This window comes from Lactuca saligna, chromosome 5 (assembly GCF_052625555.1).
Source record: "Lactuca saligna cultivar CGN05327 chromosome 5, ASM5262555v1, whole genome shotgun sequence".
Classification (NCBI taxonomy): Eukaryota; Viridiplantae; Streptophyta; class Magnoliopsida; order Asterales; family Asteraceae; genus Lactuca; species Lactuca saligna.
Window position 1 is genome coordinate 106,868,375 of NC_136421.1, and position 18,268 is coordinate 106,886,642.

At 32.6% G+C, this 18,268-nt stretch overlaps 1 protein-coding gene across 1 annotated transcript in view; it reads left to right on the plus strand.

The window, feature by feature from the left end:
* Positions 1 to 17,037, plus strand: part of LOC145048866 (G-type lectin S-receptor-like serine/threonine-protein kinase At4g27290) — a 39,437-nt gene extending 22,400 nt beyond the window's left edge. The window contains exons 2-7 of the mRNA XM_078997492.1: positions 14,914 to 15,069; positions 15,180 to 15,337; positions 15,454 to 15,664; positions 15,738 to 15,975; positions 16,066 to 16,216; positions 16,555 to 17,037. Of these exons, the coding sequence (XP_078853618.1) occupies positions 14,914 to 15,069; positions 15,180 to 15,337; positions 15,454 to 15,664; positions 15,738 to 15,975; positions 16,066 to 16,216; positions 16,555 to 16,839 (1,199 nt within the window). The 3' untranslated portion in view covers positions 16,840 to 17,037. The remainder of the gene's footprint in view (positions 1 to 14,913; positions 15,070 to 15,179; positions 15,338 to 15,453; positions 15,665 to 15,737; positions 15,976 to 16,065; positions 16,217 to 16,554) is intronic.
* Positions 17,038 to 18,268: the final 1,231 nt, after the last annotated feature.

An 18,268-nucleotide genomic window follows, 5' to 3' on the forward strand; every position in this document is an offset into this window, starting at 1 on the left:
GAGAGTGTACCCGAATCCATCAAACCAAGGCTCTGTTATGAACTTGTAACATCCTAAAAATGCTAATAATATTTTTTATAACATAGAGGCATACAAACAATGTTTCCAAATCCAATCAATATCAATTGTAATTTCAAACATTATAGTATACCAAAAGTAATTGATGCGGAAAAAATCCATTAGGGGATGCAGTACACTCAATACGGTCCCTTCCCTCCGGAACTGGAAGTACCTGGAAAATGTTTAAACCACAAACTGTAAGACCAAGTCTTAGTGAGTTTTCCAAAATGCCACATACATTAAAATCATTGGGCCCAGCCCTAGGTTATGTTTTAACAGAATACACATCAATGGGCCCATCCCTGGGTTATATTTCACTCCAATACATATCAATGGGCCCAACCCTAGGGTATATTTCAACCTAAAATATCAAAATAGGCCCAACCTTGGGTTATATTTCAACCTAAACATACAATAGTGGGTGCATCCCGGGGTGTATTTCGACTCCAACATACATGCTAAAGTCACAAAGACAATTAGTTGTAACACCCGCATCTTTGAGCTAGACAAAATAAATAATAATCATAATTTAAATTCCCGATTTGGGTTCCTATTATTTGCACATTGGAGACTATGTTTTATCATGCCATTTTAGTAATTTATCGATAAGTGATGAAATGGAAATCTTGATGGAAGATTATTTAGGACAAATAATCTTGACGGAAAATGTAAGAGTTGCGATATGAATCTTGTACATATAAAGCATGTCCAAATAAAAATTCGTACATATTAAAGTTATAGACTTCTAAAGTTTCACGATCAGTCAACATATAGTAAATAATGAATCGGAGATAGACTGCTTATTAGTCTAAGTAACCTAAAAGAAAGACGTAGTAGTTGTTAAACTGAGAGTGTGCATGTAAATAATGCTCAAATCTGACATCATAAAACAAAGTTGTGATTTTTCTAAGTTCCAGCATAGTAGTGTGCAACACCGATATCAACTTTTAGATCAGTTGATTATTCGCCGAAACAATCTAAAGGAGAATCGAAGACCTGGTTCATAGGAACTCGACAATATAAAGAGAGTCGAGAACGGACGTCAAAAGAGAGAGTTATGAATTTTTAACGGATTTTAACAGTCAAAGCCTATTAAAAATATAACTTAAAAAAATCAAAGTTAGCCGACGGAGTCTAATTGAAAGTTGTAGATGACGAGGATATCTAAGCGTGGACATACAACCCATCAAAAATAGAGCTCGTATGAAGAAAATATGACATTTCTAAGGAGCATAAAGTCTTCGTGTGCACCCGCGTGAAACAACAAAGTACGTCGCGTGCACTGACACTTCACCCATAATACGACACGTGGCACCACGTAGAAAGTGACATGTCACTCTATTCCGATGAGATGTGTGGTGTGAACCTTATCTATGTACGGTCCGCATCCCAAAATCAACTATAAATAAGAGTTGATTATCATTTATTTTTCTTCACACCTCCCATCAATTCCCTCTGGATCTCTTTCCACTCCTTAGTCCCGATACTCTTGAGTTCCCCACCCCTTCGACGAATGCTTGTGGTGTCAAATAGTCGATGACTAGAAGCTCCCAGGTTAGAGTTCAGCCCACTTAATTCCTGGTTTTCACTAGATTACTATGTAAGTTAAGCTACACTTATTTTAACTAAATGTAACTTTAAATTATAGTCATAGTCGTTATTGTGAACCTATAATTAAGATTTATCAGGGATTGCAAGTTATTATACTAATTGATCTACTTATGGGGGTGATGTGTACTATGGATTTAGTGAGGTGTTTAAAGTGGGGTTTGCAAACAGTATACCATCTATACCAACCAGACCCTTCCTTCAATATGATCCAACTTGTTCCTTATTTGATAGATCTTGATGTAGACATTGAGACTATTGAGGAATCTAGACAAGAATTATTATAGTCGCCAGGATTATGAAACTAGACTAAGGCTTAGTGCTGTATACATCTAAGTCTCTTTGGAAGTGCGAAGTGAGGCGCTACCGAAATCGTAAGTCATCCAGTTTATCAAGTTAGTGCAAATTCCCTTTCATGAACATGATTTAATACAAGTATTAAATAAGGTATGAAATATATGTTGGTAGTCATATATGAATTATGTGCTTATTTCCTAGATTATATGTTAAGATATATATATATATATATATATATATGTATGTATGTATATATATATATATATATATATATATATATATATATATATATATATATATATATATATATAGGGTTAGGATTAAATGTGAATTGTATTTATTGTGTGAGTGTATGACAAATTATTGACCATTAGATGAGATTTGTAAATGGAGAAGATTATGTAGTGTATCATAGTTTTAATGGAACACAATACATATAAACATTTCTTTTTAATAAAAGAAAAATAATAATAATAATTATAAATGCATAATTTACATTTTTATTCATTCCAATATGGAAATTGAGAAAATTAAGGAGAACATAGTTATCTTATTCGAAAACAATATTTTGCTATCAAAATCAACTCTAATTATCTGGATATTTAAGAAATGATAATATATGAATCATATTGAAAAGATAAATAGAGAAGAAGGCTAATGATAGAAGAACATGAAGAAGAATATGAGTATATTCTTAAAGAATGCAGGTTAATTTCAACGAATCTGTTGAGAATAAAAAATTATTAAATAGTATCACTATGTATATTCTTAATAAAAACAATTTCCACCAAAAGTAAAATATTTTTTAAAGAATACACACATACATATTATACAATAACATATCAAAATTTTTATTATACAATGTGAACACATTCAAATCTAATTTCCAGTTCATTCTCCATATATTTTTTTTAATTCTTAAAGAATACAACTTCATTCAAGATATCTTATTAGAATTAACATTATAAAAGAATACGAAGGTATTTTATAACACACAAGAATATATACATATTTCGACGAATATACACAACATTCTATCCTACATTATTTAAGAAATTGTTTGTAATATATATTACATTCTTTGTTTAATATACAACATTCTTCATAAATATATACAAAAAAATATATTATATACTATATTCTCTAAGAATCTTTTGTCAAAATGTCAAACTAAAATATACAAACCCTGAATTCTTCTTCACTGTTCATCATTTTTTATCACTTATGTGCATCTTTGACCGACGAGCACTGCATGCAACATTCTTGAACCATCAATCTTTTTTTTTTCCAGCCATTCATTCTTAAAGAAATTGCTATTCTCAATATTTCATTCTTAAAGAATAAATTTCGCATACGCTAGTTTCATTCTTTCATTATTAAAGAATACAAAAATTTTGTTCATCGTTGACTAGTGAACACAACCTGTAAATCTTATTTATATATCAAATTAGTCACAATTAGTCAAATACCAAATGAAATCAACAATTAACAAAACTAAATTTAGATAAAAGTTAAATACCAAATGAAATTGGGCATTTTCTTACAAGGGTTAATAAGTGGATATTTTTGGAAGAAAAAATCTAACGGAAAACAAAGAGTATCCATGGGTTTGTATGATTGTATCAAACAACAAAACTAGGAGAGTACAACAACGACAATATACACTGCAAACATCAAGGAAAAACATGAAAAACATGAGAAAATGCTATAGAAATTACTTGGCAGCCAAACACATATATAAGTTGTTTATTGTGCACCTAGATAAGCACTAAAGGATTGTAAACGAAGTGAAGATTCTAAATTAACAAATGGAAATAACATCAAAAGGAACTAGAAAACCAATGAGTTACCTTGATTCTGAAAGTGAATTAGAGGGCTTACTTTGATGCTTTGTGACAATGATTCATCAGGTTGCACGAGGTTCTGAACTTTATGATTTTGAAACACAAATCAATCCAAAGTTAGAATCATAGAATTTGTTTTTGGATGTTGCTTCTACCACTTTGAAATTGCGATATTCAATTTTAACACATGCGTCCTATCACCCCTTATTGAGTTGCATAGACTTTAAATAAACTAATTCTGATTCTAACCAATAAATCCAAAACCCTATCTAAGTGCAAGAACATAAGCTCAAAAAAATGCCAAATTTCACAAAAAAAAAACATCAAGTTATTGTACAATAACTTGCCTGATCAGCATAAACATACATGACAACAATTATACATGGACAACACCAACAAATGGCTATACCAATGACTCATGCCAGTACAACACAAAAAACAAAAAAAAAACATCAAAATACCAAGAATATTGCACAAGAACTACATTTCAAATATTGTGTAATTAATCTATCAATTAAGTATCAATATTTTGAGAAACAGTTGTAGTTTACATCATCTTTTCTTCCTAATGTGTTCAATTTTTATTCCTAAAAATTTAGCATACAGATATCAATTCCCAATCATTATTGAAATTACTAAAGTAGACGATAACAAGATTAAAGCACAAACGCTATAACAAATCAATCAAAATAAGTTCACAAGTTGCAAATGCTTAAGTCCATACAAACTTTCCCAGAAAATTGTATATAAATTATTTAAGGTTTAATAAATAAATAATAGATAATTAGATTAAAGACCTGATAGCAGATAACTTACTGGTGCAAACTGTTGAAAGCGGATTAACTGGTGTGATTGGAGATGAAGATAAACGAAATGCAGAAATATGATCACCTCTACTACATAAAAGATTGGAATGTAAAAAATATTTATAATCTAGTGGTGATGGCTTAAATTCTTCTAGAGGCAATGCTCAGATAGTGTCGATCTCAATTTTAATAGTGGTGGCGATGTGAGGAAATAAGAATAATTGTTTATGGTAGTCGGTGGTGGTGGAAGAGAGAACTACGGTCTATAGAGGCGGAGGTATCGTAGGGTCTGAGGATTGATCTCCAAATAACCATTAGGGATAAATTTGTTCAATAAAAGATCAAGAAATAGAGAAGAATATCGACATCATCAGATTTACAAAGGGAGGCATTCGCATCGGAGGGCGGGAGGGCGACACTTGAAGTGGTGGTTTCGAGCAACCAACGATAGAGACAAGAACTGAAATTGGTACGTATAGGAAAAATTAAATAAGGGTATGGGTTTTTTTTATGTTTCATTCCATAATTATAGGTTTATAATTTTGTTAATCAATTCATTACTTATTGAATTTGCTATAAAGCCCCTATATATTGATTGGCTGCGATTCAGTCATACATTCACAAAATAAATGTGAATTATATATGAACCTAACTCTCTCTCTCTCTCTCTCTATATATATATATATATATATATATATATATATATATATATATATCATGCTATCTACGAACAAAGTATGGTTCTATTTTCTCTTAGGATAAATAGATAACTATATATAATAATATTAGAAGTAGCAATGTTAAGAAGATAAATAAACAATAATACCTAATACTCTGTAGGCAATACATATACACTAAAGATAGGTTAGTGTGACCTAAGAATAGATTTGATATTAGAAGTTGGTTACAAGCGTTGTAATCTAGTCTAGGGATAAACTTAGACTTATGGATGATACATAGTTCAATTAGGTTTAGTCTTGGGTAGTCTCATTAGGAGAATATGTGTAGTCTAGGAACGGAGAGTAAAATTATGTTTTGTGACACTCTCAGGTGTCTATGTGTGGTAGCTCCGTATGGGAGTACATTATAGTATTTACATTGGATAACCGAACATGGTAGGTCATCAATACATTGGTGGCGTGACATCATTACTCACAGACATGGATGAAATGAGATACCATATTCATCAAATACTTTGATTACCCAATGTCTTTTTGATTGCACTAGTAAAGGAAGCCCTTAGAAGAGTAGTCAAGCTTTCTAACTGTTCATCAGGTTGATTTTTCTGGCATGATATTTAAGGAATATTATCATAAGAATAATGTAGGATTGAAATCCCTATGGATCTCGCCAGGTTTCCCAAGTCACGCCCACTCAATTTATATGCATCACAAGTATTAAGACTCAAGCTATTGGAACCTGATTAGGATGCTGAGTGATGAAGAGACTGCCTACGATAAAGTTTAGGACCATTAGGTCTATACGCTCTAACCTATGTATCTGTATTGATTATGACATTCTTAGGATTTTATTAAATTGAGAAAATCAATTATACTCAAAAGTTTTCAATATACTGGGAAATTCCGCATCAATGATAATATAAGCGTAAAGAAAATTTTTAATTGGTTCTAAAATTTAGAGGATGTTACGTTAGTGTTCTACACAACACAATCTAGTGGGCCAACATTACTGCCTTCGGCCCACGAGTATAGTGAGATGACTCACCTGACTCATGCAATCAGCTAAACAACTGTTCATAGCCCGAAATAAATGCTACAATACCCCTATTAAAACATATGAGGTCTAGCCTTAGTCTATACACTAAATCCAACCATCTTGAACTAAAGCCAAGCCATATCAACAAGTCAACGGGCAAGGTTAAAGTCAACCGCCAAAACATCAACCATTGAGCCCCATGTTGTAACCATCCCTTGGTCACGTCATGAGAACTCACTATGCTTGATCCCAGCTCGCTTTGATCCAACTCAGCCCACTCGGTCATGAACAACTCACTCAACACACATCACAACGTGAACCCTCGTTGGTCAAGTTGTGAGCAAAATAGGGCAACCTAATCACAAGAACCATCTTGGTCACATGGTGACACCCTCAGTAACACGTCGTGACTTCAGTCTTAAACCTATCCTTAATGATTTGGGTCCTTAATCTAATAAGTCTCAAACTCTAACTTTTGTAGAAGCTTAAGGGGACTGCAAAGTTCCATAAAATGGTTACTTTATGGACATGCATGCTTCATGCATGCCTTTAATCCATTCTAGGTCAAAAGTGATTAAATAACACTAAAGCTCACATGTATGGATCCAATACTCAACCAACTCCTAGATCTAAACCTTGTGATACTTAATGGACCATTAGAATGCACAAAGTTGCCAACCTTATGAATTCCTTCCATTTCAACTGGCTCAAACATGAAAAACATGGGACAAAAACCTAGATCTAGCGACATTAAGCAATAAAGTTTAGATCTTGGACACTTACAAAGGTCTAAAATGAGCACAATATGAAGAAGATGATAATAATGAGGTATCCTTGTTAGATCCACAACTGGAGCACATCGTGCTCCTTCTTATTCTCCTTCTCAAGCTATCAAATGCACTAAAAAGGCCATGAACCACTAATGGAATTAGGGTTAGGGTTTTACCACATCTAACTCGACATGTAGGACGTAAGCACATCATATATTTACCACATCTTCAACTATAACCTGGATCATCATAGTCATATCATGACGTCTAGAAACTTTAATTACATTGTCTTTGAACTCCGACGACACCAAAATACCTACCGTACTTCTTGCCTTCTCCGCATCGGAGTTCCACAACTTACACCTATAACATTCTCTATCTTGTGCCCCCTTCCATTTAGTCTCTTGGATACATGTAATATCCACTCTTTTAGTCCTTAAAACATTGGTCAAATCCAGCAACTCCGTATTTATAGAACCTACATTCAAGGTACATACTCTAAGTCTGGTCTCCTCTACACCCCTAGGTCTCAGTCATCCCCTATGAACCCTGTACACTATGATAATGACAAGAACTCATGCTACAATGTAAAACACGAGTCACTATGTGTAACTACATAGTCAAGTCCCAACAAAAAAGTAAAAACAAACAGAAAATTAAATATAACTAGTAAGAAAAGTGGTAGCAACAACAAACTAACAATCACTAAAGTAGTAAACTAGTTATATTTAATTGGTAAAGTGCACGAAAAAAATATAAACAAACTAAACAACTTGATAAGAAATAGTGAAATGTATGCAAAAAGGAGAGCAAATAGAATGGGGCCAAATGAGGGGTTTGAATAAGAAAATATATTTATAAAAGTAACTTATATAATGTTTGTATGCATTGCACGCGAAAAGGAAAAAAACATCAATTATATAATTTGTTAGCTAGTATGATATTTAAATTACAACAAAACTACAAATTTGGTCCTTGTGGTATGCAAAAATCTTTGGATAAGGTCCAAAACGATTCCAGCTTGCACAGAAGGTCCAAAATCAACAGTTTTGTGGGTTTTTGGTCCAAAAAAATTTGAAATTACCTATTTACCCTTTAAATTTTAGTTTTGTATTTATTTTCTTGTTTATTTTAATAATTTATGAAATAAAAATAAAAAAACAAAAAAGAGAGACTCCCACTCCACCCTTACCGGTACCCCCCTCTCTCTCTTTCTCTCTCTCTCTCTCTCTCTCTCTCATCCTAAGACCAAAAAACCCAACTACTCCATCATCTTCTTCCCACAGGTCTATCATCTTCTCTCCATAGACACACCACCTGCAACCTCATATTTTTACAGTTCACCGATAAGCAAACCCCATTGACATCATAATTCCCACCTTCGACCACTGCAATCATAAACATGACCTGCAAATCAGAAAAAAATCACACACAAGTTCATTTTTATTCAGCCGGGTTTACACCATTTTTGACTTTCTCGAGTGTGTGTGTATGTGTGTGTGTGTGTGTGCGTGTGTGTTTTCAATTTTTTAATGTGTGTATTGAACCCAGATGTAAAAACTTCAATTACTTGAGGAAATATGCTTCGATTGTCCTTCCTTCTTAAAAGCCCTAATTTCTTTGATGTGTGTGTTTGTATGGACTCTCGAGGACCACAAGTTGACTATACGTGTTCCACCCCCAATCAACCCCACCAAGGATGGGTAAAAAGATGAAGAACATATATACTACTTCCCTAATCAGTTCACAGCTAATACCAAGAACAAAGGTTTGATTCTTTTTGTTGGAAGTGTTGATTGACGATTGAAATAAAGACACCCCAAAAAATGAGAGATTTATAGGTCTATGTAAAGAAGATGGTGAACAGGGGAGACTTCTCTCATTTTTTTACTAGGCCTCAGTCTAGAATGAAAAGGGAATGTGCCCAATTGTTGCTTGATTTCAACATTGTTGCATGATTTATCCATTGTTGCTCGATTTAAAACATCCCATCTCACATTTTCAGTGCAGGAAATCATGAAAATGGTGTCTGCAAATCTGTTTCGATCTCTACTTGATATTATTACTCATGAAAGCAAGCTACTAGAGGTTTTGAGATTGCTCAATCTCTTCATTTCAAAGAGAACAAGAGTACTTGGGGAGAATAATTAACGGAGAGAGAGAAAGAGAGAGAGAGAGAGAGAGATAGAGAGAGAGAGAGAAGAGAGAGAAGGGGGAGGGCTTTGGTGGGGGTGGGTAGAGAGAGAGAAAGAGAGCCAACTTAATTCCTTTTTTTAGTTAATATTTATAAAATAAAAATATAAAAAATACAAAAAAGAAATTTAAAGGGCAAAACAGTCAATTCAAGTGCTCCATGGACCAAAAATACAAGAATTTCTTAAGTTTAAGACCAAAAACCTAAAAATCTCTTATTTTGGATCTTCTGTGCAAGCCAGGAACTTTTAGGACCTTATCCAAAGATTTTTACAAACCATAAGGACCAAATTTGCAGTTTTGTCTTAAATTACGGTTGTTATCAAATATGTGTCATGGAAAACCAATCAATCTGTTATCAATCGAACCATGTAAGTTAGTAGATATTATGTTTCATAGATAACATATTTTGTTGGTAGTACTCTACCTCTTGAGTAATCATTGTACAATAATAATGTAAAAATTTAAATACGATAGTATTAACATACCAAGTTCAAAGTTAATTTAAATAGGTAAATTGACAACGATACATTAATCACGAAATAGATTTTTTTTTGTACCAATTATAGTTGGTATGATACACGATTTGTAGAAAAAATGATATGTACCGTATCATGTTCACCCTAAATTTAAATAGGTAAATTGACTACTCTTAATGGTGTATTTAAATTATGATAAATTCAAAAATGGAAGTCAATATATAAGCCTAAAATACAACAAAGCACGTCCTGTAAGGAAAACGGGGATGCCATTCTAAGACTATATGTGGAAAATCTTAGGAGAAGGGGTATGGAGACATATAGAATCTAACATGACACCCTCCTTCTATGCATCAATATCACCTCGAATGAGCATTGGTGTCTATTTGGAATGAAGCTCTTCATGGAAAGTAGCGAATCTAGAATTAAAAACCGTGTGATTCACTAATTTTTCTATAGAGAATTTTCAATACAAATTCAAAGATTTTATGGGTGAGGTAGGTCATAAAAATTTTCCATATAAATTCTAGATAAATTAATAACTTAGGTAGGTCCTAGGACCCACCTTGCTTATACCTAGCATCGCCCCTATTCATAGATGATTACAAACATATTGATAGGTTGTGAGAAATTGGTTAATAATTTGACCATTGAGAGAAATTCATTGGCTATAATTTTTTTAATTATTTTTTAAAATAAAAACCAAACCATATTTACCTATTTTTTAGAACCAATTAAAACTTTTTCTTTACACTTTAAAATTTCATGATATCTTTGTTGCAGAAAATATTAACTTAATAAAACATTTTGAGATAACAAATAATGTTTCAAAAAATACCAAAACACTAAGGATGTCTTAATTAATATCCAACATAGCTTACAGAGTAAAGACATAGTCCTAAATACTTTTACAGGCTTGTCACTTATTTTACTCAGCATCCTATTGAGTTCCCAACAAACTTAGTGCCGCTACCTATGATGCCTATAAATTTAGTGGGTCAGGTTGAAAAACCTGGTTAGACACATAAGGTTTTTGATCGCATAATATTTACAATGATAAACAACCTTATAAAATAATTCTACAAAACACACATTACCAGACAAGATAAGTAAATAATCAGATGTAGATCTCTACCTATACATACACGACCCAATCGATTCTCACAGACCTATCTTGACGATCACTTGGAATAATCACCTTGACTACAGGACTAGGGGATTCCTTGGCTAGTACCAGTCATTTAAAGGCAACCAACGTTTAGAGTATTTGATAAATATGGTATCCTATTTTATCCACCTACGTGGGTTATAAATCCACACTAAAAAATTACTTAACAAGACCATCTAGAATAATTAAGTGTTCTCATCCTACTCTAGTAGATAAGGCGAACATAACAACTAGTTGTCTTATACATACCCACTTTTTTTGGTTGTCTAGAAAGTGGAGGACTACTACACTCTACTTAATCTCATACATCACCCTGAATAAAATTATTTACTTATTCAACTTACTTCGAACTAAGCATCATTTAGAAGCCTTAGTATGTAACTAAAACAAGATTAAAATACAATCAATCGAGATCCAGTATAGTTTCATGTTCATGCAATACATCATAAAAAAATATATACAACACAAAACACATGTAAAAATCATTTAGTATATATTTGATCTTTAAATCAGTAAATACTTTTATTAAGATTACACTTTTGAAAGTAACTATGCACTCACTTAATTATAGGTGAAAGTCTCTTGGTTAAGTTAGCGCTTCGCCTACTACCTTATATTTTCCATTTAAAAGACCTAGATACAAATATTACTAAGTCTTAGTCTTTGTTTGCATTATTCGAGATAATAACAACATTTTAGATTCCTCAATAATCCAAAGAAATACCGATTTCTATCAAATAATGAATGACTGGGAAAGATCACATAGGAGGTAAGATCTGTTTGATATACAGAGTATACTGTTTGGAAAATCCACTTGAAATACCTCACTAAGATCTAGCCTAAACATCATTCCTGTAAGTAGATCGATCTGTATTTTGACTAAAATTACTGATAAATCTTTTTTATAGGTTCTAATGAAGACAATGAACATAAATATAAGTTTCAATTAAAGCTTAATAAGTATAACTCAACTTATAAGTTTTTCTAGCAAAAGCTCGAATGTCACGGGTAGAACTTCGACTCTGAATACTACTTTTCGACGGACTCTATAATGTCTCAGTGCGTCGATTAAGTGCTCAAAATTTGAAATCATATTTAAGAGAAATGTGTGCCAAAAAATATGAAGCAAATGGCTCTATTTATAGTAGTTCGGAAAGGGCGCATCGCACTGTGGAGCTAGGCATGTCACATCGTGGCTATGAGTTCGTCCTTTTTGGTGCCACATATCACTCTGTTGTTAGGCCATGTTATCATGTTAGTAGGAGAGACTCGACCATATTGTGCCACATAGCACGCTCAGGTGTCACCATGTCACCACACACTACTAATTTCTAAAATATCCGACAAATCATATCTTTTGTATACGAGCTCGGTTTTTAACGTTATTTATATCATCAGTTTGTATCAACGAGTACTCCAATTTTCCTTTAGATCTCAACAAGTAATTCGCATTCTATTGTCATATTACAGTCTATAACGATTACATTGTAGACGACTTTACGGAATTCATAACTTTTTCATACGAGCTTCGCTCTCGACGTTCTTTATATGGACGGATTTGTATTCTCAAGGAAACCAACATTTGTTTACATTGTTTTTGCTAATAGGAAACCTATTTTCATTTTGTATTTTATGACACACATTGTTGTATTGGGTGGAACGTGAAACTTCAAAAAATCATAATTTCTTCATATGAAGTCAGATTTAGGTGTTCTTTATACTCACGGGTTCATAATTACGATTACTAAAACTTTCGTTAAGATCATTTATCCTAAATAATATTTTATTTATCGCTTTCTGTAACATTTATAACCATATCTAATACAAATATTACATCACCATAATATTTAGCCGTATAACATACACATAGTAATTGTACACATAATCTTTTGTAAACATGTGACATGTAGGAAAATTTCTTATTTATTTATTTGCATTAAAATTTACATTATCGACCAATGGTAATACATATTTTTCTACTAAGTGCCTAGCAAGAAATATGGGCGTTACAACGAATACCTCCATTTTTTTCTATACTCTCGAATTTTCACTAACTTACTATGGATCAAAATCAAAATACTCCAAATAACCCAAATGATCCGTACACACATATTCGTTGCTACATGCACATGTTAACATCCCCAATTTACCGACAACCATTGTTTACCAACCATCCATACTCCAGAAACTACTTCCAACAACCTACACCACGACAATTCCATCATTCTCAATTCCAAACTTTTCAACTACCTTCTCAACCTCGAACTTTTCAATTACAAAAATCTTAACTCCAAACTCAAGTCTCATTTTCTCACACGTCGAATATGACTACGACGAAATGGTCCAAGAAACTCAACAACCACCAATAAGAAGACAAATGAAAGGAATGGTTTAAAAAGGTAGTCGAGATTGGACCGAAAAAGAGGAAGCGATTTTAGCAAGAGCTTGGATATCTATATCGAAAGACAAAAGAAATGGCAACATGTAAGTGTTTTTTAAATCGTTTTTTACACAACTTTCACGTGGAAATAGCAAAGGGTACATGTTGGATGTACGACACGATCAACTGAAAATGTTGTGCCCTAAAAGCAAAATGCACCAAATTTAATGGCATTTTTGAAAATCTTAAAAATTTGCACAAAAGTGGAAGCAATGATTTGAATATTTTATCAACCTCATCCCTACAAAAAACGTTTACCAACAGTGGTAAATCGTTCAATCACCAAAAATAGTGGCTAGTTTGTCATGAGGGTCCAAAGTGGGTCCCTAGTCTGGAATTGCTTTCAGAATCCACCATTGACTCAAACAAACGACCTAGAACATCCGCGTCAATTGTGGGTTTTTGTCTCAACCTCAATGATTACATCGGACACACCGAAGGGGAGGGGAGGTCCACCGAAAGTCATCTTTGGTCGACCAACTGGAAGGGATAAAGATAAAAGGGTGGTATCATCATCGGCAACAAAGAGGACCAGTGACTTACTTTCAGAAAAATAGACAAACATCTATATTTTTTTTTTAAAAAGTTCGAAATATCGTAGGAAGTTCCTAGCTAAAAAATAATACTTACCGACCTTAAAATTTTGAACATAATGCCCCAACCGGAGATCTAGCCGGAAAATCTAGCAAAATTTTTAAAACTTCAACAAAAGTCCGCGAAAAATACGATTATTAGTTTATTCTAGTTTTATATACTTATATAGGTTTTAATATGTACGCTTGAATTTCTATCTTTATCTTTATTTATTAATAAATGCAGGTTTAAATTTTGATCTTTCAGCTTTTATGGAGTTTTAGTTTGTAAGGTCGGTTTTCTTATGTAATTTTTTTTATTAGTAAAATATTTATTTGATTTTGAAATTATGGTTTTCTCTTTAACGTAATATCAAAAAGAAAAAAAAAAGTGTAGATGAAGTGGATTGGTAACAATTTCTAAAGGTTTGTGTCGTGGTAGTATGTGGGGTCACATTTTGAGTAGCTTGACAAATAATGACCATACCCCTTAACTTATGTGGTAAAGTACAAAAAAATAAAAAATACTTAATGTGACTATGTAGTTAAGTCCCAACAAAAAAAATTAAGTGTTATATGCTAATGATTAATTACTTAATGGTAAACGATTGTTAAAAAAATTAGGTGTATTCATGGTTGATACTGTGAATATTCGGTTCTAGTTATAGTCATCTACATATTGCCATTAGTTACATATCCTATTTTTTGGTGCTTTGTATTTTTTATTGAAGAATTAAAATTGATTCCTTTTTCCTTATTGAACATAACCTAATACATATATGCATCTTATTGTGTAGATTTCCATTAGTTACATATCCTATTTTTTGGTGCTTTGTATTTTTTATTGAAGAATTAAAATTGATTCATATTTCCTTATTGAACATAACCTAATACATACATGCATGTTATTGTTAGTTCGGATTATCAGACAACATTAACTTGTTCTTGTTTTACTACCAGTTCCATCAATCACGGAATCTACCTCCAAACCTGGTTCCGACAAAAAGAGGAAAAGAATCATAGTTGTGGTGTCAATTTTATCTAGTATGTTGATCTTGAGTTTAGCAATCTTGTATGGTTGGAGAAAGAATAAAAGATACCATATGAAAATACCAGGTATAATTCTTTAATTATTTTGGTTATTTGTCGGAAAAGTGTAAGATATAATAATTTGAAATATGAATCATTCATTAAATTATATTAGCTTGGTTTGTTACTAATTGCAGATGATGTTATGCAAACCATTGACGAAGAGTATAACATGGAGAGTCGAGAGGGCGATACAGAGTTATCGTCTTTTAGCTTGACTAAGATATCCAAATCTACTAATGCTTTTGCGAATGACAAGAAGCTCGGAGAAGGTGGATTTGGTCAGGTTTTCAAGGTAACATAGTTAACTAACTATAGTTCTTGTGATTTATTTCGTCAATGGCTAATCATTTATAATTGTAAAATACATTTTAATTCTTTTTTAATATCTTAATGCCATTTAATTTTTAGGGTGTGTTGGATGATGGACGAGAAATAGCTGTGAAAAGGTTATCCCGAACTTCAGGACAAGGTCTTGGTGAATTCAAAAATGAAGTTAAATTCATATGTAAACTTCAACATCGAAATCTTGTAAAGCTTTTTGGATACTGCATACAAGGAGATGAAAATATGCTCGTCTATGAATACATGCCTAACCGAAGTCTGGACTTATTCATATTTGGTACAACTGCTTCTACACACATGTTTCTCCGTTTTTCTTAAGGTAAGTTATAATGATAATCTACATTGGCCAGATAAAATAAAGAGTTCAATACTAGATTGGTCAGATCGTTTTCGCATCATTCATGGCATTGCTCGAGGACTCCTCTATCTTCACCAAGATTCACGATTTAAAATTGTTCATCGAGATCTCAAAGCAAGCAATATTTTGCTTGATGTTGACATGAACCCAAAGATATCAGACTTTGGTCTAGCAAGGTTGTTTAGAGAACATGAAAATGAAGCGAATACAAATAACATAGTTGGAACTTTGTAAGAATCCAAAAAATAAACATGAGACATTCGTTTTGTATATTGTACTTCTTCAAGTCATATGTTTAATTCTTCATATTTTTCCTTCAGGGGTTACTTGTCACCAGAGTATGCTGTAGATGGGACTTTCTCAGAAAAATCAGATGTCTACAGTTTTGGAGTTCTTGTGCTGGAAATAGTGAGTGGGAAGAAAAACAGGGGATTCTTTCATGAAAAGGACAATGATAATCTTCTTGCACATGTAGGTTCTGCAATATATGCTCCTTTTAGCTCAATTAATCGACTCAATAATGATACAATTTCCAATAAGTTATTAACACTCGTTTTTGCTTATTGCGGAATAATGCTTCATGGTGATAGTCATTTTTCCCCATTCAGCTACTACTTTCTTTATTAAATTTCTCATGATTTTTTTTTTCTTTTATTTTCCTATAATTTTCTCAAGTATTTAAAGATATTCTTTTAATCCAAATAATCCTTAATCAGAATAAAAGAAAACAAATCCTAAAACTATTGTAGTAAAATAAAAAAAAGTTTACCTAGAAATGATTGTTGTTGAGGTTTCTTTCCATTTTTTAGGCATGGAGACTTTTTGAAAAAGGTATGGCTGAGGAGCTGCTTGGTGTGGATATCCGTGATTCATGTGTCCCCTCGGAAGTACTTCGGTCGATACATATCGGTCTTTTATGCGTACAACATTATGCAAAAGATAGACCAAATATGCCAAATGTGGTTTTGATGTTTGATAAAGAAGGTACATTACCTCAACCTAGACAACCTGCATTTTTTGTCGAAGGAAGTGTGCTTCAGACTAATCCAATATCTATCAATGACATCACGTTGACAACACTAGAACCACGCTAATATTTAAATTTTTCCATGTCAAAGATGTGTACGAAAAATATTATGGAATAGATGGACAGTAAAACATTTTGATAAATAAGTATTATAACTTGTCGGGGTTGTATGTTAGAACTATGTACCAGAAACATAAACATGTACGTTACAGATAATTTACAGCGAAATTAAGTTTAATCATACATGTGAAGCATTTTTAGTTTATTTACACTATGGAAATTTGTTGTGTAAATATGAAACTAATGTGTTGTTTGTTTATTCTGAGACAAAATATCTACAGTCTGTGGACCATATCTGCATACGTTTATAGTAGTAAATGTGGACCAAACACATGCAGTCTGAAGAAAAAGACTGTTTGTCTTTTAAAAATGTGCAGACTGCTAGAATAAACTAAAATCTAATTAAACTGATATAAAAAATAATAATCTAAAAACATAAAAGATTTTCTTAATAATTTTATGACTTTATTATAGATAACTAATTAATGTACATAAACCTTAATGTATTATTGTATAAAAATTGAAATAAAATGGTACGAATTAATATATATATATATATATATATATATATATATATATATATATATATATATATATATATATATAAAATAATAATAATAATAATAATAATAATAATAATAATAATAATAATAATAATAATAAAAACCAACAATCTTTGTCTAATGTCCCATTTTCATAAGAAAACTTTTCATTTTTAAATTAGATAAAATCTTCATTTTCATAGAATCCTAGTTACGAAAACACATTTGTCCCAAATATAGTTGTTTGAAAATCATAGTACTGTAAATAATGTGGAATCCTCATTGTATAGATGTGTGTGTACAGTCAGCCTTCATCTTCCCACGAGCACCAATAGTACCTGAAAAATATTTAATTCACAACTGCAACCCTAACGACTACCGACAGTCCCATTGGGCTAAACAGCATGCCCTGAGAGTTATGAGCAACCCTAGGGACTATCAGCAATCCCAATGGGCTAACAACATGCATTGTGAGTTATCAGCAACCCTGGAGAATATTAGCAGTCCCAATGGGCTAACAACATGCCCTGGAGCTATCAGTAGCTCAGCATCACATAATAACAATCAACAAATAAGATCATAAACATAGGCAACATCTACACCATATTACCGGACTAATATCTCACTATCGCACACCGGTCATCAAAGAGTGCTCCACATCACCACTAGGTGATCCCATGTTATAGCCAAAACCAAACAAGGAATAGGAAGGAAATCCTAGATCAAGAGTTCTCAAGCTATCCTACATGACTACAAACAACCCCTAGAGCACTCAACTAGGCAACTACCGACATCTTAGTACTATAACCAATGCACGAATACCCCTATGTCAATATAACAGCTATGGGTTATCATCAACCCTGAGACTATTAGCAGTCTTTGAGTTATCAACAA